This window comes from Apis cerana, linkage group LG3 (assembly GCF_029169275.1).
Source record: "Apis cerana isolate GH-2021 linkage group LG3, AcerK_1.0, whole genome shotgun sequence".
Lineage (NCBI taxonomy): Eukaryota > Metazoa > Arthropoda > Insecta > Hymenoptera > Apidae > Apis > Apis cerana.
Window position 1 is genome coordinate 3,401,801 of NC_083854.1, and position 21,195 is coordinate 3,422,995.

General features: G+C 26.9%; 4 protein-coding genes across 6 annotated transcripts in view; 1 reads left to right on the plus strand and 3 right to left on the minus strand.

The window, feature by feature from the left end:
- Positions 1–6,233, minus strand: part of LOC107997108 (uncharacterized) — a 32,582-nt gene extending 26,349 nt beyond the window's left edge. Inside the window, exons 1-3 of one of the 2 annotated variants that reach the window (XM_062072196.1) lie at positions 6,114–6,175; positions 5,988–6,026; positions 2,661–4,468 (exon numbers count right to left, since the gene is read on the minus strand). In XM_062072196.1, coding sequence (XP_061928180.1) covers positions 2,661–2,751 — 91 coding nt within the window. In that variant the 5' untranslated portion in view covers positions 2,752–4,468; positions 5,988–6,026; positions 6,114–6,175. Of the gene's footprint in view, positions 1–2,660; positions 4,469–5,987; positions 6,027–6,113 lie in introns of both variants that reach the window. The other variant, XM_017055520.3, reaches the window with a different exon arrangement.
- A 1,353-nt stretch (positions 6,234–7,586) lies between these two features.
- On the minus strand, positions 7,587–13,312 carry LOC107997133 (raf homolog serine/threonine-protein kinase Raf). Its single transcript, XM_017055568.3, has one exon. The coding sequence runs from the start codon at positions 13,080–13,082 to the stop codon at positions 10,935–10,937; it is 2,148 nt and encodes a 715-aa protein (XP_016911057.1). The 5' UTR covers positions 13,083–13,312; the 3' UTR covers positions 7,587–10,934.
- A 2,353-nt stretch (positions 13,313–15,665) lies between these two features.
- LOC107997020 (estradiol 17-beta-dehydrogenase 8) lies at positions 15,666–17,269 on the plus strand. The gene is made up of 4 exons (XM_017055359.3): positions 15,666–16,222; positions 16,303–16,419; positions 16,509–16,884; positions 16,948–17,269. The coding sequence occupies exons 1-4, from the start codon at positions 16,192–16,194 to the stop codon at positions 17,162–17,164; spliced, it is 741 nt and encodes a 246-aa protein (XP_016910848.1). The 5' UTR covers positions 15,666–16,191; the 3' UTR covers positions 17,165–17,269.
- On the minus strand, positions 16,900–18,791 carry LOC107997017 (deoxynucleotidyltransferase terminal-interacting protein 2). 2 transcript variants are annotated; one of them, XM_017055356.3, is made up of 3 exons: positions 18,580–18,791; positions 18,091–18,272; positions 16,900–17,991 (listed from the first exon to the last, which is right to left on the minus strand). In XM_017055356.3, exons 2-3 carry the CDS (start codon positions 18,182–18,184, stop codon positions 17,315–17,317), a joined length of 771 nt encoding a protein of 256 aa, XP_016910845.2. In that variant the 5' UTR covers positions 18,185–18,272; positions 18,580–18,791; the 3' UTR covers positions 16,900–17,314. The 2 variants fall into 2 exon arrangements, with proteins under 2 accessions (XP_016910845.2, XP_061928181.1); XM_062072197.1 differs by having other exon boundaries at positions 18,615–18,774.
- Between the last annotated feature and the right edge of the window lie 2,404 nt (positions 18,792–21,195).

The window sequence follows — 21,195 nt, forward strand, 5'->3', positions numbered from 1 at the left end:
ATCGTTTTCAAGGTTAAGTAATAGATATAGAATCAAGGATCTTATTACGTAACTGTCACTTAAGCCATTATTTAAATACATATAATTAAAAATATATAATTTTGATACATATATAAATTATTAAACAGCAGAGTTTCAAAGTACTGTAGCAAAGCCTTCATAATGATATAAATATCAGAATTATCGCATGATATATTTAGCTCGCAGCCGTCGAAGCCGGTAAACAACAAACCACGATCCGACATGCGATTTCAAGTCGTGTGATATACCGATTTGTTTTTTTTTATTATCATTATGTGTTTTACTATTATGGATATACAAATCATTGAATGGAAAATAGTCATTAATATTAAAATATATTTGTTTAAGAATTAATCAATAAAAACAAAAAAAACAGAATTAACGAATCCACGAATCTAGGTCGCGTTATTTCACCATTTAGAAAATCTATCTCTACTTAATCGTCGTTGATAATTTATTGCTAGTGAAATTGGGGCGATAAACATAGCTCGAAATAGACATCGTATTGTTTGAACATTTGATTATCAGAATATATAGAAATACAGAATCCGTTCTACCAACGATAACAAAACAAATTGAATGAATGAAAGGAAATTTTTATCAACCAATAAAGAATATTTCGTGAGAATATCATCAAATATATTTAATGCTTATCAAAAAGATCATTTTTAACAGATGAAACAACAGGCGTGTGAACAACAGTAGAATAGGATTGTTGAATGTTAATTTACTATTCAAAAGATATTATATTATACTCCCTTTTAGCATGACCTAACCCAGAACCTAATCTACCTCAAGTGATATATGTTAAGAACAAAATCGATCGGTCCTACACGCGTGCGTACGTGTGCGTGGCCACGTACGCGGCATATACTTGTTGCCGTTCTATTGAGAAGATTTTATTATATATGTAATTCTAATATAAAATTTTTTTACGATAACAAATTCGATGAAACATCTTATCTATTAATTATTTTCGACATTCATTTGTACTTGTTTATCTTTCATCGAAATCAATAAAAAGAATAAGATATTAATGATAACATAAATGATTCATGCGGCAATTGTTGCGAAATTTCCGAAAATTTTATTGTAAAGTTTATCAATATAAAAAAAAATAGAAAATATATTTGTTTCTACTATATATCTATCTAAAAATAAAATATCTATTCTAAGAATAAAATACATCTATTTTTAAATTAGAACAATTATTATAAGAAGAAATACATATTTAATTATTATCATCTTTTAATTTGAAAAAATATTCATTAAATTTTGTATATTTTATCCGATAGATTTTACAAGTAAAATAAAAAATTGGAAATCATGGATGATAAACCATATTACTATTTTAATTTTATAAGAAGTTAAATACGTTTTTCTGATTTAAAATATGAATTAACGATACTAAATGTAATGACATAAAAATAATAGTAAGATAAACTTAATAAGAAATTCAATGATAGAACAATTAATTTATTTTAATGAAAATAATTACTAGAAACAAGATATTCTAAGCGAATGAACATTCAATACATATAAAAGATATGATTCTTACGAAAAAACTCGTTACGTTAAAAACAAATAGAAACGAGACACTAATAGCGTAGTACTTATACAACAAGAATTACAATTTAGCCTCGAGACAGATCCGTGAAATCTAAATATGGATATCTATTCTGCAACGACCCATGGTTAAGTTCTAAATGTTCTGGAACGTAATTTTAAACTAGAGGTTTGCCAATTTATCTTCAATTGTCATTTTCAGTGAAAAACTTTTCTTTCGTCCCCGGATATAATGAATAAATTAAAATAAATTAATATTTTTCCAAAAACTTAATTATTTCAAAATAATTCATATTATATATTACGATAAATTCCAAAGCTAAAATTCACAAAAATTAAAGTTAAAAATTAATTAACAGATAAAACAGGCGCCAAGAATACGATAATATAGTTTCTTGATCTCTTAAAAGTTTTTTTTTTTAGATACACAATTTTGACCTTGATCTTGTTGACAAGATGTAACTATAATGATCTTATAATGTATTTATCATCTTGAATAAGATTACGACACAAGTTAATCAAATATGTAATTTTAAATACCATTACTATTTTAAAATGTAAAAGATGCAATTTAAAAGTAGAATTCGATTCAATCAGTTCATTTTCTCATGTATTAGAAAAACATTGTTTCGCTACAAAGAAATACAAAATAATCAAAGTGACCGTTTAATCACTTGCGATGGGTGTCGATGCCCTAGATTGAGACACATCTGTTTAATTACCATCATCAGGTCAACAATTACGCGACAGAGCTAGATTGACGAGAAACGACATTAATTACGCGAAGAATGCCAATCTCCTCCACGTTTATCACTCATGAAGGGAACTAGTCAAATCATTATGTATTTACATTATATTTATGCATCTAAACTTATAATTAACTATTTTGTATCAGTTTATAATTATTGTTTTTTAGAGAATATCTATGAGATAAAAGAGGGAAGAAAGATGTGGATAATAATAAATTTTAATAATTTTAATAAAATTTAAATTTCAAATTTAATTTTTTGAAACATTTTAAGTGGACTTTGTTCTACATTGAAAATAAAAATAATTATCGGTCAATTACTCACCGATAGAATCTCCGTTTTTCTTGCCAGTGTTGTTTTTGTTCTTCTTGTTTTTTGGATAGATATTGCCGATTTTGCTCTGTCCACAACCCATCCTGATCTGTTGCGAGCCCGTGCAACGATCACACTTCAACTACACTTCTCACTACTCTGAGTACTTTTCTTTATTAGTTTTTCGTTGCACGCGTTATTCTTAATACGTGTTTCGTTTGAAAAACAAAAAACGAAGAAACATACCTTCTTTGAAATTAAATATCTTCTGGCACAAAGAAATTATTCTTTTCATAGAAAAAAGGACAAATATATCAATACGGAAATTGATCCTTTATCGTATCATATGCGCCACTTTATCCACGAATACTTTTATTAGGCAGCGAAAGAGATTTTTTACATGTACATAGATACACATATATATATATATATTTTGTATTTTATATATATATATATATTATTTCTATACGCATGTACATGTACGTAATATATTTGCAGTATGTATAATAGTCGAAAATGCGTGTTACCACACGCGTATAATGTTTTGTGTATATGTTCGTCAGAAATTTCTCAAAAGCTCGTATAGCTGGTATGACAAGCTGTATGTGTACATGCACGTGTATATGTGTAACAATTACATGAGATCCCGACAGATATGTACGTGTGACGCAACAAATGAAAGCCAGTATGTATTCTACAGAACGCGATATGCGAATATTTTTCGACAAATGAATCAACGTATGTTCTTCAGTCTTTTTGTGAGTCAGACGCGAGCGTTCTATTGGATCGGAGATCACGTGTAAATTCGTATCAAGTTTCTTCTCCTTCTTAGAATAAATCCGGAATCTGTTGCATCGATTAATCGGTTCAATCTTCCCTCCGATACGTTTCACTCGAATGATAAAGCTTGCGGATTAATTCCTTGGTTGATTTATTGATTATCACGTTCAGTCTTTTTTTTTTTTTCTATAACACCGATCGGTAAACGACAGAAAATAAAAAACAGTCTTTCAGAAAAATACGCCCATCAATGACGTCCATGTGATATCTTTTTTTTCTTGAACAGAAGATAGACAGAGAAAAGAAAAAGCTTTGCTAGCAGCTCGGGGCTCGTTCGCCCTGGTGCCCGCGACTTTGTCGTCTCTGGCTACCTGAGCCGAGGCACCCAATCCATTTTGCACTTCTTGTTCGCTTTACCACCCCATTATTTGCGATCTATCATCTATCCCATGTCCAAAGCTGCCAACCGTTCATTCTCCCACTCTATTGCTTTGCACATTCGTTCACTCGTTGAACTCGTTATTATCCTCAAGAGCGATTTTTTAATCAGGAAATAATATTCAGATCAACTTTATCGAATTTGATTCGTTAATCGACCAAGATTTTTTCTCCATAGTACGATCGATTTATAGAGAAAATTTCTATTCTTTTCAACCCTTCTACGGCTACTTTCCACCGCATAAGCTAAAGTTATGATATTTGGACAATACGTGGCTTAAGAGCGTGACTGACACATGTTTCGATTACAAGAACGAGTTGGCAAGGTCTGATCACTACTTATGGACAACGGCTGTTCCAGTTTCTTCAGCGACGAATATCGTTGGATTAGCGAGTAATTACATCAAAACAAAATAATATAATTCTTGAAAATGGAAGAAAAATAATGGAAAAAATCGGATTCGATGTAGTCTTTGGCAGAGACAATACTGACAGGAACAAGAGAGAGATAAGACGAAATTTGTTTGATCCTCTAGCCTTCTTCCTCTGTCTCCTTCCGAGATGAACTCTTTTATTCTGCTACTAGAATTCGATACAGATTTCTAAAAAGAAATAAAAGAACGAGCTGATTAAAATACTAATATTCTGACTAAAGAATATATAAATAATGAAAACGCGAATAATTATACGTATTCCTTTAATATGTGCACACTGATAAGCTTAAGAGATACAAGAAACATGAAAAGCAAATACAATGTACAGCATTAATTAGAAGAAAAGACGTAAGCAAACAACGTTTCTTTTTATGTTAAAAAAAATGCATTTTTAAATATTAGATATTAAATATTATATTTTTAAATTGAAATATTAAATGTCTGTTGAATAATAAAGAATAATTAATAATAAAAATTTTTGAAATATATAATAATTTTACGTAATAGAAAAGGCCCTGACAAATTATAAAAGTCGAACGATCGATATTAACTTTGGCACGATATCTGTTGTGCTCCAGCTTTTAACGAGCACACTTACGTGTCTAAGAATGGAACGACATTCAAAAAAGCCACAAATACGAAATTTGTGAATCTTGGCATAATATTATAACGGTTATCTAAATGTAAAACCAAATTACGCGATATGATCATAAATCTTTGGAAGAAATGAAAAGATTTTCAAACGTTCTTTTATCATTTCAAATAATATCGAAATATTGATGCGATATAGTATAACATTTGTTATTAAATATATCAAAAACAGATTCATAATCAACTAAATAAACATTCCAAGTTATAAATATCAAAATATCAAAATTCAAACATTGGAGAAAAAGTAAGAATGTAATATTCACGGCAATTATAAAAATGTTTAATGCTACATCAATGTTTGAATCAACATTCAATTCCGCGGCATAAAATTTATACGCTACGATTGCTCTCTTATTTGTCGGTCAATGTCATTTTCTTTAATATTCTTTTTGAATACGATTAAATTATGTTATATTAATGTCACTTTATCTCTTTGACAAATAATATTCTAAATAGGTGAATCGATATATAATAACTTCACAATTAATCCGTACTTTTATAATTATATCATTATACAATTGATCTTCATCAATTTCCTTATCATAACATTTTTTTCTATTCAATAAGTTACTTTTATGATATGGCAAAAGACAAAGAATACTTCAATGCTAAATAATTCACTGTTTATTGAAAGTACAATAAATTGGAACAACGTTTACTCGAACAATCTGTCAATATTTAAATGTTTCATACCGATATCCGGTATCCATTCAATACAGAAATGCTTCACGTTTTTTAAACTTAATATCATGAAAATGATGTAAAAAAAATATTAGAAAGATAAAACAGTTAGTAAATTCGTAAAGAACTCAAATAAACTTTGATCAGTTGAACACGCGATACTATTTTTGACTGATTGGTTATGATGAAATATCGTTTAAAAAATTGAGAAATGAATGTAATCCGTAAATCATATTCGTTTTAATTTGAATATTGTAAAAAAAAATCACAGAGATTATTTCTTTAAGGCAAATATTCTCACGATGTCGTTCCACTTTGAAATGACCACCCGAAATTCGATTTGAAGTTAACTAACCTCGTTTCGCGCAATAATACAAGCGACCTCGATATCCACCTGTTCACAACGATTGTACATAAATGAAACTCTTCACTTATTCTATGACTCAAATATATGTGTATATACACGAATATAAGTGCGTACCAATTAATGACGATAAAATGTTAAAGATGAACACAGATACTCGCACTACGAAGTTCCAGCATCGACTATTCTGCCGGTCAAGGCGCCAGCTGGATTTGCGCATGCGCGCTCCCTCTACACATCTCGCATACACTCTCATGTTGCGAGACACATAACAAGACCTGTATATTTGTGTTGTTGATTCTAATCTCTATATACATGCGTTCTTGTTTATATGTGTACCAACTAATACTAGAATTTTTTGCTATATATATAATATACATATATTTGAATTTTATATGCGATCATATCCTTATGTGAGAGTACGTTCACTTATACTAATTTTGATATAAAATCATTTTTATAAAAAGAATATTATAAATTTAATGCAATTTAATATATAAAGATTAAATTAAATTATTAAAAATTAGATTTCCGCAGAATAAAAAGAATAGGAACTTTATAAAATCTTGTTACTGGAGTTTTGCAATATCATGATTTTCCGATAAGGATTCTTGATTTTCATGATTGTATTTAGAAGCTACCAATACTATGATATTCATCAGATTAAATTATATTTACACTTTAAGAGTAATATTTAAGGTGCAAAATGATTATATAATCATAAATAATAAGTTATTCATATAATCCAATATTTGTTATATGAAGTTATATATAATGTATACTTACATTAAATTTAACTTAAAAATAATAAAATGGAAAAAAAAACAATTTGTTCATACTTACTTAATTTTATTTGAAATAATTATGAGAAAAAATCGATTTGCAATAAATTCTAATTAATTCACAACTCTTTGAACAAAATACCACAGCAGGTGGTGAATGCTAATAAATTTCACAGTTATATAAACTTAACACAATGTTTGATTTAAATGCAATTATACAGTACTTACGTATTGCTTTTAAAAAATTATCGTGTATAAATATTATTTTACATAGAGAACATATGTAGGGCAGTGGTATTTATTGTTTTCTCCAAGTTATTTTTGAAATAAAATATAAATATAATAAAATTGTATTTTGATTCAATTAACATTTAACTAAGTGCAATTTTGAAAAAGATAAATTTTTGATTGAATTTTTATTATTAATCTCGTTTATATTTTCAAATTATGTAGATCTGTGAATACATCTACTCAATAATTCAAAAAGCTATACGATTCTAAACAAAACAAATAATATGTTTGATTAATTTCTAATACAAATTAAAATGAATACATTAATTAAAATTTTCCATTATACAAAATTATCACTTATGTTATATTCATATACTTTGATAATACTGATATTATGAAGTATCATTATTCGAGTATTATTATCGCTTCTGCAAGAAACAATAAAAATTACGAATGAATTTTTGTATCCAAAAGCACACTTGTAAGTTTTATCAATAGCATATTTTTTTCAACGATAATATTTTAGATTAATCGATGAAATATGTTAAATTTCGTTAAAGGAATAACGAGACTTATTACATGAAGAGTCAACTTTTTATTTTTTACTTCTTTTTTCTTTTTCATTTTTTTTTTTAAATTTTTTTCTTTTTTTGTGTTGAATACAATGATCAATCGATCGTCGCGATTGACTGTGTTAAGTATCTCCAATCTCAGCCACGCTATCTTGTTACAAGACATGCATTTCACTCAACAGCAACTTCAGCGTAATTTGACCAAAACGGAGCCGAAATTCTATTACAATACGTCAATACGTGCGATGCGACGTCTGTCAATCAAACGAAATATCTTTTATCCGATCGTTTTTTGTGTCAAACTTAGTTGAAGTTCGAGACAGAATTCGAGGAAAGTAAATTCGATATTTGATGGTTCATTTATTTTTATTCTGTCCAAAAATGATTTTATCAATTTCTTTGATCTATCAAAATCATAAATTTCATCGAATTTTATATTTAAAAAAAAATTCTGAAGATTCAGAAGATCAAAAACTATTCCATTTTTTAAAAACCTCAAATAAACTAGACTTTGTTTCATTTGTTTCATTACTTTCGATTTGATTCTATGCCTCGAAGAACCAACTTTCTTTAATTCTAAACAACATAATAAAGTTTCTCAGTTTTCAGGTTGACACAAAAACACGTTCCATCTTTTATAATCACATACAAATCCTTCTATATGTACGATATATATTAAAGCAATGTACAGAGGAATGTTTTCCGAGAAAATAATATTCTAAAATTTGATAGTGATATATAGGAAGATTGATTAAGGAGGACGTAGAGCGCGAGGGTTACAAATTCTATAATTTGCTTTCTTTTTACTTTATATTCATCATTTCTTTATATGTGTTATATATATTTAAATAAACATATTTTATTCGTATTATGTTAATATTCTCTACAATAAATTAAAGCATCAAAATCAAAATCAAAATCAAAATCTATATAAAAACAAAAAAAATATTTCATAATAATTAACTAAGGATTAACAAAGAATTCTATCGAACAATAGATAACATGCTCTACAAAATCTGAATTGTATTACGAAAATAAAATGGTTTAAAATATAAACGTAAGTAAAAAATGCAGAAATAGGTTTTTAACTTCTATATTATACAGCGTAACCATTGTACATCGCAGAGTATCCATTCGTATCCTTTCAAAGATTTTACCATATCTAGAAAATTGCACTATAAAAAACCTCGGAAAGCTATTAGAAAGCTAGCCATCCCCCGCACCTTACATAACATCCTCCTTTTTTTCATTTTTTTTTCCATTTAATATTTTTGTAACATTGTTAATTATGTTTCACAGTTCACTATTTCCCTGTTACGAGAAAGCGTCATTAACAATGACAAGTGCATTCCTTTATTCCGGCAAACGTGTTCATTGGTATTTTTTCGTTTTACTCATACTCTCTCTTTCTCTCTCTTTCTCTCTTTCGTATACACATACATACACACAGACATTCGAACACGTTTTCTCTTCTCCTATAATTCACATTTTCACAGCTCGCAATCATACACTCTCAAGATTTTATAATCCGGCACTTATTTATTTAGTTTTTTCCTCTTTTTCATTTTTTTTATTTTTTACTTTTTAATTGCAGTTCATCACACTTAGATTATATATATAAATAAATAAATAATAAATCGGGTTGTCACGTGCTTTAGAAACAAGATCACTCGTTCTAACTAATGAAATTTTAAAGATTTGCTCTTAGGCCTTTTCATATGCTTCAGAAAATATGTCACGATTTGACGAGTGCCGCATCGATGTTAAATTTTAGGATACGCCCGCGAATCAATGATGCAAAATGTTACGTAGTCAATATGGTTTATCATTGATCGCGTAAGCGTGATTCAGATCCCCATCAAATAAAGTTAATTTTTTTACTACTGCACGTCCCCTAAATTACACGACACACAAGCCAAAAAGTTCTCTCTATTATTTATCTTTTTCGCTGAATACTCTTTATATTCGTAGTTTCTGCATACATTTTCCTTATAAACATATTTATTGTTCATCGGGCCCTTATCTGAAACACGTTTAATCCTAACAAAAGTTTTAATCATCTCATAGAACTCAAGTCTTTGATGCTATGTAATAAATACTTTATGAATTTATCACTTCGAAGTGAAATTCGCGCCTCTTCCTACATTATAAGCTTCAAATAAAGTGAAAAAAAACTTAAAAAAAAATAATAATAATAAAAATTAATAAATATTAAAATGCAAGGAACAATAATCGACTACAAAGTAAGGAAAAAAAAATAGAAGTTAATCAATAACTTTTTTAACTGTTACTCCTTTTTACCATCAATTAGAATTTTAACGATCTTTAGGCCTTGATTCGTTAATAATATTTCAAATCAAGCCAATACAAATGATTCGCATACGACTTATCATTATAATTTATAATATCGATGAAATCTTAAAATAAAGGCCAAGTATATATATATATATCCCTTTTTATTTGACTTTCAATTTCATTCGTCATTTTTTAATACAGTATAATCTTTTGGTTTCATTAGACCAAAAGAATTTACTTCGTAGAAAAAAATATATAAAAAAAAATATCAGTCAAATATGATTATTAGTATCGAAAACAATTACTACAAAAAAAGAGGTAATTATTATAAAATGTCTATTACTACAGAATATCTAATTTGAGTTCAAAGAGTCTACATTTCGCTTTTAAAAAATATAATATACGCGTATTTTAGATAAATTTAATGAAACTTATATACATTCTAATATTAAACTATAAATTATAAATGATATGAAAAGGAACAATTCTTATGTGAGCATGTTGAAGACAAACATGAAGGAAGTAGGTACAAAAATCACTTCGGCGTTTGCAAAAATACTTCACAGACAAATGACGGCCCACGCGAATTTAAATGCCGTTACTTCTATTACTTACTTTATTTTTACATCCTTCATAAGGATTCCACAAAAGTAACAGACCTCTACGCGACACGCATACACGTGTGTTTGTTCATGCGTGTATACACATGTTTACGAATATGTGTTGATACACGCAAACGATAACTTGTTAAATAAAAGTTCTTCTCATAGATAGTAAGTATGTAAAGGTAAAAGCTACATATGCATTCTTGCCATGAAATACATCGGATACGTCAATTAATAAGATGAATTTCTGTCCTTATCTTTTTTGTCTTAATTGCATTAAGTATTGTATAATCACATTCTACATCGAGCGAACAGTTGCAACACAGTCAAAGTGTAGTTGGAAAGAATCGCATAGATTGTTCATAGCTAAATTTATTACGATTTCTTTTAAAATTTTTTTAAATATTTAATTTTATGCAAATTGCATCAGACTCATTACTTCGGGTGATATTTTTATATGTTCCCACCGGAAGGATAAAAGGAAAATGCTCCGAACTGGAAATTCACTGGAGTTTTTGGTGAAGCACAAGTGTATACAAAATCATCTGATTGTAGCTGCGTCCTGTTTAAGTTTGGTTCAGATGTCGATTTGGTTATTTTAGGTAATCCTCGTAAAAGACTTTCTAAATTAGCTAAAATTTGACGAAATATTGGTCTATCTTCTCTGGAAAATTTAATGCAATCCTCTGTCAGTCTCTTCAGTGCTTTAGGAGTATCTGATCGCAATTTATTTAAATCTGGACGTAAATTTCCACGTCCAACCATAAATAATATTTGATCCTTGTTATTAATATGCGAATATGGTAGTTGGCCAGATAATAATTCAAATAAAACCACACCGAATGCATAAACATCAGATTGAAAACTATATGGATTTTCTTCTTGCATTCTTATAACTTCTGGTGCCATCCAAAGAATGGATCCAGTTGGTTGATGAAATTGTTGAGAACCAGACCACCTAGTTTTTGCTGTAGCTAAACCAAAATCTCCAATTTTTACAGTGAGATCATCATGCAAAAATATATTATTACTCTTTAAATCTCGATGAATGATATTTTTTGCATGTAAATAATCCATTCCTTGTGCAGTTTGTCTTCCAATTTCTATTAATGTGAATAAATCAAACTTTGTCTCAAATACATGTAAATGTTTATATAACGAAGAACCTTCACACCATTGAGTAACAATTGCTAGTTGTGGTTTGCTAACACATCCCATAAACAAAAGAATATTTACATGTCGTGTTTTACGTAAAACTGCAACTTCATTTTTAAATGCTTGTAACTGAGCAGCAGTAGGTATTTTAACATTGAGTGTTTTCACAGCTACAGGGCCATGCCAATGAGCTTTGTATACTGTTCCAAAAGAACCTGATCCAATACGAGCTCCAATCAAGATTTCATCTGCTGGAATTTCCCAATCCTCTATGGATTCTCTAGGTGCTAAAAGATTTTTAGATGATTCATCAGCTGATCTTGCTCTTGGTCTTTTTGGCCTTAAGGTACTAGTAGGACTAGCCTGTGTTGACTGACTGTGTTTTGTTGGGCTACTACCAGGTGATACTGCACTTTGTGTAGTACCAATAGGACGACCTAAACTCTGAGATCTAGTGTATTCATCTATATTAGCAGCTTCTCCACTTGGTTTTACCATATTAAAACAAACATTAGGCGCAGAACTGGAACGATCTTGTTGTCCCAAAGAACGTGGATGCCTTTGATTTCTTGATGGAGCAAGAGATGGAGACATGCTTCTACTTAATCCATATCCAGAAGGAAGTTGTAATATTCCAGCAGTACTTTCAAGATTATGTGCTAGCAATGCTTGATAATAAGCATCTTGCATACGTACTTGGTGGCATAAAGCAGGTACACCACCAGCACATCTTTGATGAAACCGATAATTGCAAGTTCTACAATAAAATCCCTGAAAAAGGAGTTTTCTACAACATTCACAAAATGCTAGTGAGAAGAAAGTCTTGCGCACAAAGTTATGAGAAATGGAAGTAGTTATTGGAAACTTATCCAAAATTTCCACAGATATTTCATCGCAGTCAAGCAATGAGATGTCGGTATCCCAAGAAGTAAGATATCTGGAGTTGTCCGCACCCAAAATATATACCACACACATTTCTGTAGTTAAATTCCGTAATTTCATTGCTTTGGCAAGTGCATCTCTTAATGAAAGTCCTTCACGAACCTGTACACTTGTACGTTGTTGATTAGGTAAATATGCCCTGAGCAGAGATTTCATTGGCGTTCTTTGACCTCTAACAGATGCATTAGCATCACGAGATTCACTCTCTGATGTGGAAGCACTACCAGATACTCGACCAGCATTCAACAATTCATTGAGCTTCTGTTCCTTAGATTCTAAATCATGCAACTTGCTAGTTAATTCTTGATACTCATTCAAATATATCGAAGGTGGATGTTGAAATCCAGCAAAACGATTGTTCAGAGCGTCAATGTTTTGTCGAGTAACGTGTATCACATTTTGTATATTTCTCAGCTCATACCTTAATGGATCTGTATCCAAATAACCGTCCTCGGAATCGCTGAGTTCTCCCGATTCCGGGCCGCTACCTCGTGAAGAGGACATAGCTAACTGTACAAAGTGTAGCTTTTTCCTCTATCGACGAGGACGGGAAGATAACGTTGAGGACGAGAAGGACGGCGACGTAGTTGTCGCTGCCTCAAACTTACGACACGAAAATTCCGTGTACGCGTTCACACGGACCGCCGTGGCGCCACGCAGAGGCGCGGGGCTATGTTTCTTGAAGCGTCGGTGCTGCCAGTCTCTGCGTACAATCTTCCGTTCCCCTCCAACTGATTTTCTTCCTCTTCCTCTATTTAAATTCTACCTCTTTACTTATACAATTTCTTTGCAATTTTTTCACGTTAATATTATTTTCTTTTTTCCCTTTTTATTTTTAAACTCTTATTTCATATTGTTTTATATTTAAAGTAGTTTACAAAATTTTTTGATCATAAATATTCATTAAAAAATTCAATAATTAGCATATCAAAATACAAATTTATGATGAAACGATTTAATTTTTAAAATTATTTTAAAATTAACGTATTATATATTACTGCATTATGATTATAAATATTTTCATATTTTTATAAATCTAATTTTTATTGCAATATTTTTGATAATATATCCGATTAATATAACAAAACTATTCTATTTAATAGTTATGGAAATAAATTTATATAAATATTAATATTAATATAAAACATTAAAATCTTTTTACCATTTCTTTAAAAAATAATCATATTTGGAATAGGTCTATAATTCAAGTTCAATTTTTTTGTAAACATAACTACTCGCATTGCGTTCCTGACGTCACTGCAGGCTAGTGCAGACGTGCTTTGACGTCAGCAGCATATGGTACGGTTACCTAGGCAACAGAAGTTCTAATTGGTTCAATGTTTGTATAATTATTGTTATTATTACATATAAATATTCAAAAACTTATCTCTATAACTTTTGAATCAACAAAAATAATAAAAAATAATAATCTCTATTTATTTTTTTATAAATTAAACTTTACTTCACTGAATTTTTTTTTTAAATTCTTTTTACATCTTCCAATAGTATTTGATATATAAATTACGAAAATTAAATTTTAATATTAAGAATTCATAAGATTAAAGATTATAAATAAATAAAATTACGATAGTTTATAAATAATTTTTGTTGCTATTATGATTCTATTGACAATCCGTCCAATCAGGAGAGCCTCTTGGTCATTGGTGACGTCATGTACGTTTTATCAGCTTGTCACAAATGAAGTATAACTATATATCCAACATCCTGAAATACCGATTGCGCAAAAAATCAGACTATTTGAAATGCTCTTTTTAAAACGCTAAGTACAGAAATTATATTCAAATTAATCATAATAAAAATAGATTTTAAAAATAATTTTTTTGGTTGTTCTTTCTATGAATTGTATATATTAAATTCATAGATCTTATGATTAAAAATATGATAAAAAATAAAAAAATTTTATTATTTAAATTATATAAAAAGCATTTCTTATTTTTATTTTTTTTTTTTTTGAATAATTTTCGATAACTATTTTTATTATTCGAAATAAGAGGTGATTTATATTAGAAAACTAATTTCATATTTGTTGCGAAACAAATTTCTATTAGAATATCTACCTATTAAAACATATAAAAAATATATAAAACTCTATTAAAATATATAAAATATGTAAAATATTTTATTTGTATATATATAAAAATTGGATCACGCTATATTCTATTAAATTTTCTATTTAAATTTTTAATTAATAAATTAATAAAAAAAGATAAAAGTAAATCAAATATCGGAACTGTTTTTTAAGTGTAAAAATTTTGCAGAGCAAATATAGATAAAGAGACCAAATAATAAATAATAAGAAAAAGAGAAAGGATAAAAATTGGAGAATTAACGCGATCTTATATATATAAGTATAGAGTATAAATAAAATATAAAAAAAAATAAATAATGAAAAATAAGATAAGATAGAAAATTAACATTCAGTCATCTCTTGAACATTAAAGATACTTCTTCAATACTTTTTCAGATAAATAAAATAAAAATTGACAATTAGCGCCATCTCTTAGTATTTTTAAAAATATATTTTTAATATTTGAAGAAATAATTACTTATAATATTCAAGAGATGGCGGTGACAGAGACAAATAATTTTTATCTATCTCTATCCTTCTCTTATTATTTGCTATCTTTTCTTTTTATGTTTCATTTACAACCTAAAAACTAAGAATTAACCTTCAGTGCCATCTCTCGAAAATTAAAAACAACTATTCCTTTAAATATTAAAAATATCTTTCTAAAAATGCTAAGAGATGGCGCTAAAGGTTAATTCTTAACTTCTAAAATGCCATAAATAAAAATAATAAAAAGAAAGGATAGCAAATAATGAGAGAAGGATAGATATAAGTAAGAATTAACCTTCAGCGCCATCTCTTAGCATTTTCAGGAAAATATTTTTAATTTTTAAAGAAATACTTATCTTTGGTATTCAAGAGATGGCGCCAAAGATTAATTCTTACCTATCTCTATCTTTCTTTTATTGTTTGCTATCCTTTCTTTTTGTGTTTCATTTGCGGCACTCTACAGATGGCGCTGATTTCTGAATTTTTACTATCTCTGTCCTTCTCTCTCTATATTTTTATCTATTTCTACAAAATATCTAGTTCTATAAAATTTTGCATTAGAAAAGGGTTTTAATATTTGAAATATTTTATTTTCTTCATCTAACTTAATAATTAAAAATCTTAATAGATTCTATTCCAATTTATATATATGTTATATTATAAATATATATATATATATTTATTTTTATTTAAATGTATTATATATGTACATATATATTTAAAAAAAAGTTCAAAGATGACGTTAATATTTAATTCTTATCTTATCTCTGTCTCCCACTATTTGTTTTTCATGTTTTATTTAAGCGTTTTAGAGATGATTTTTCAATTTTTATTCTATATTTCCTGTTCCTCTACTATTCGTTTTTATGTTACGTATTATCGGAAGACAAAAAAAATATAAAAAAAAAATAATCTGATGAAGTAAAATTTAGTTTCTTTATGTTATGTAAATGAGATCAAATTATTAGTGCTTTATAATTTATCTGTTGTATATTATACTATTTCAAAAAATAATCGTTTTCAAAAATAAAAAAAATGGTAGCTGGAAAAATAGCCTTTGTAACAGGTATTTATAGAAAAAAAAAATTTTTTAAAATTTATATTTATGACAAATATTTTTTACGAGATCTATTATAATTATTATAGGTGCTGGAAGTGGTATAGGTAGAAAAGTATGCCATATTTTGGCAAAACAAGGGGCTAGTGTTATTGCTACTGATCTAAACTTAAAAAATGCTGAAGAAACTATTAGATCTTTAAATGGTTTGAGTGCAAAATATTTTTTTATTATGTACTAATATGTACTAATATAAATAGCAGTAATAGAATAAAATTTATATAATAATTTTTAGATACCAGACATTTAGCATTAAATGTAGAAGTCTTAAATGAACAAAGTATTAAAGAAGCATTTAAAAATGCAATAAATAAATATTCAACTCCACCTACTATTATAGTTAATTCTGCTGGTATTACAAGTGATCAATTCATTTTGAAACTTACTAATGAAGATTTTGATAAAGTACTTAATGTGAATTTAAAAGGAACTTTTTTTATAATCCAAACAGCAGTAAAAGAAATGATTAATGCTAATGTAAATAAAGGTGGTTCAATTGTTAATATAAGTTCTATTATTGGAAAAATAGGAAACATGGGACAAGCCAATTATGCTGCATCAAAAGCTGGAGTAATAGCGCTTACAAAAACTGCTTCTCTTGAATTTGGACAGTAAGAACAAAATAATATTTATATAATATTTTATTCAATAATTATAAATTTATAATATTGTAGATTTGGAATTCGTGTCAATACTGTGCTACCAGGTTTTATAGAAACTCCTATGACAAAAACTGTACCTGATAATATAAAGCAATTATTTATAAAAAGAATTCCCCTTCATAGAATGGGAAAACCAGAAGAAGTGGCAGAAGTTATCACATTTTTAGCATCTTCCAAGAGTTCTTATATTAATGGTGCATCCATAGATGTTACAGGAGGATTATATTAAACTTGTATAAAACTATGTTAAAACTACATATATATATTTTATATTTTTATAATTATTTAAAACACAAAATTTAAAATATATTTAATAAAATAATTACAAATATTATTTGTAAAATCTTGATTTGAAATATGTATATACTAATTACATATATTATTTTTTTTTTCCCTTAAGTTTCTTTGCATGTTTATGAGCTTTATAATGCAATCTTCTTTTCTCATCAATAATTTCCTTATATTTACGTTTATTATATTTAGAGAATTGAGCATCAGTCATAAGTTCATCCACAATTGTTTTCTTACGTTCTTTCTTAGTAAGACGTCCAGAATAATAATCCAAATGTGAATCAATAACTTTACCAATTTGGAAGTATCGTGGTAATGTTTTAAGATCATTCTTTTTGTAAAATCGTTTAGGATCTAATACTGATCTCATTCTTATAACTTGAAGATCATGTTTAACTTCTGGTGTTAATTCAGGAGCACCCATATTAAACCAATCTTTGCCCTTAGTTTTACTACGTTCCTTACGTCTTTTAGCTTTTAACAATTTTGTACTAAGCTCACAAGGTACAGCTTCTAACTTTTCAAAACCAGATTGAATAACACTTTTTTCAAGTATCTTATCTACTGCTGTCAATTCTTGTGTCAAATGAGTTATATCCTGACTAGATATTGGATTATTTTTCTTTCTTACATTTGACCAACCCATATCTTTTTCAAATTCGTCGAGATCGATATCTTTAGTTACATTACGAATTATCTTTTTTGTTGTAGCTTCATTTTTAATTAAATCTTCTTCTATATCAAAAAATTTGAGTGTCTGCGTACCTGTTAAATTAATATTTATAAAAAATTAATATATATATTGTCATACATTTTTAACTTCTATAACCTCTATAAGTATTATAGTAAAACAAACTTAATTACCATGATTTTCAAAATCTAAATCATCATCATTTTCTATCAAACAATTTTTCTTCATCAAATCTTCATCGCCTTTTGTATCAATTATTATATCCATTATTAGTTAATTTTAATAATTAAGAAAAAGAAAAGTCTTTCGATATTTCTCACGTGTTTCACGATAATACTTTAAAATTTCGTTTCAACTTAAAGAAAAAAATATATCTATATATATATAAAAAAAAGAAAAGAAAAAAGAACACGAAAATATCAAGGAAAATCTAACATTATAAAATATTTACAAATTCTTATGCAAGTCTACATCAAATATAAATAATGTATATAGAGAATATATTACTCCAAATAAGTATTATAATTTAATTATAAATCACAAATATAGCAATAAGAATAATATAATAATTTTTGAATTTATATTATATTAATTCTTTTATAAAATATTATTACATATATATTTTATCTATAATTTAAATTTTGATCAAATAACTAGATTACCGATCGGATATAGTGATTTCGTTTCTAAATAATACCGTTAGATTTCGACTCTTTGAACTGTTATATCACTTTCCCTTCTATTTTCATTTTATTTTTCCCCACTTCTTTTCACTTTTCATTTCTTTCTTCCCCTTTCACTTGTTTCTATCAGAGAAAGTGTTTCTCACTTTGTAAGGATAAAACTTAGTGACATGGCACTAACTATTATTATTTATATATAGAAAACATTAGCAATGTTTTACAAAGATTTCAAAATATTTTTCAAGCGATATTATTCTTTAAATTAACCAACTGTTTCATTGTTTATTACTTTATTTTTCAAAGTTTTTTACTAGAATTTTATTTAGTGAAAAACGAGATTATTTATTAATAAATAAATCACTATTTTTTTTTTAATATTACTAATAATAAAGATATTATTTATTACTTCAGCTTTTTAATAATATTATACTATTCATGATTATGAAGTAATATAATTATATAATATAATTATGAAATAATAATTATATATGCAGTACTATGTATATAAAAAAACTTGGAAAAAATTAGACTTAAACTTATATGGAATATGCTTATCTTAAAACGCAGAAAAATGACCGTGAGTATTTCCTGTATACATAGACAACGCATTTCTATAATTGAAACTTTATTTTTACTTTATTCAAATATTTCTATCAATAATTTATATATATAACATTTATTATGTATAACATTAAAAAACATTATAGTTTTTAGAAAACGAATCTTTTTCAAACTTTTTTCCCAAAATTTGTTGCTTTTTTTTATTTTATTTATTTTTTATTGAATTAAATTCATTTCAGAACATAAATAATGCACAATTATTTATTTTAGCAAGATATTATGAGATTATCTTAATGAGGATATATTTTTTGTTTAAATTTTATAACGAAAGATGATTTTATAACGATGATTAATAAAAAAGAAATCCATTTAAGAAAGATCAATAAGAGAACTTCAATCAAATTTTAAACTTTCAATCAAAAATCATAAATTTAAATTTCATAAAATTCAAATATTTTTGATATAATTCAAAAAATTTTATTCTGAAAAAAAATAAATTTGTTTAAATCAATTTTATTTTCGGATAATACTTATATAATGCAGTAAATATGTAATAGAAATATAAATGTTTTCATTATTATGTATTAAAAAAAAAATTTTCAGAATTATGCATTATATCATGAAAATAATCATGATTAAATTGCGAATTTTTATGAAACTAAAATATATTTAAATATACAATTAATATATAAAAAATATATTACAATATATAATTAAAATAATAAAATTTCAAATTATATACATATAAAACAGAGTATTTCAAGAAAAAATCGAATAATTTTGATAATATATTACAAATTTTGTCTATTCGTTTTTAATTTATTTTTAAAAATAGATACTTTGTATATAACTAAAATATCTTTTTTAAATTTCTTTTATCAAGATTATTTTTTTCAATTATTTTTCATGCATTTTTTATTTTTTTATCACTCGTATATTAAAAAAAATATTAAAAAATGAAGATTCTCCTTTCATAAACATAAATTTATTTAAAATTTTAATAATCATTATCTATTCTAATAATTTCATTTATAGATTTCATTATAGATTGTTTTTGCATTATATATTATTATTTATATTAATTTAATCATTTAATTTATTTAAAATAAAAAATAAAAACAATATACTATACAAATAATAGCATTAAAAATGAAATTATTAGAATAGAAAAACGATGATTAAAGATCCGAATAAATTTTTTGGAATTTTGTATGTCTTATTTTGATGAATAAAAAATACAAAAAATTATATCTATTTCAGTTATCCAGTTTTAAAAATCTATTTTTTAAAATGAATTTTGATTTTTCATAGATTTCACTTATTATACAAACTTCAATATAAGTAATTATCATGGTCAAAGTTTTAATTTATATTCTATAAAGACATAACAAAGAACAACGAACACGTGCAAAATATTGCAACAATAAAAATGTGAGTATACTTAAAAAATAAGTTACTGCAATTCGTAACTGTTTATATCTGTTTTCCACGTGACTCGCGTTTTAATGACACGTGTCACGAATATAATTTACTGTTGTTCATGTTAATGACTTTCTCAACGAAAATATAACTTTCGTCTAAGCAAGTTCATAAACGATTGCGTCGATTGATTACAGTTATAAGAAGATTTATTGATAGTTTCCTAGTCATTATGGTTTTTGGGAGGAGCTGAATAGGATTAACAACGCAAATTATAGGAAGGATGACAGTAAAACTTTTAGTAATGACAAAAAAAAAAGAAAACGAATTTCAGCACGGTTGAGCAGTCAATGATGGCATTTGACGAAAGTTTTGCATCGGAGAAAGAGAAATAATCCTCTAATAATATGAAATTTCTTAGTGAAACTTCTGAAATAAACTTTGTCGTTAATTTCAGACGAAGTCATGCAAAACTTTATTGAAAAATTTTCATTGTGACCATTTCGGTCCACTGTGTTTCTTCTATCTATATAAGGATCTATTATCTATATATATATATATATATATATTATAATTAATTAAGCATTCTTAAAAAAGATCTATTTTTTAAAAAAA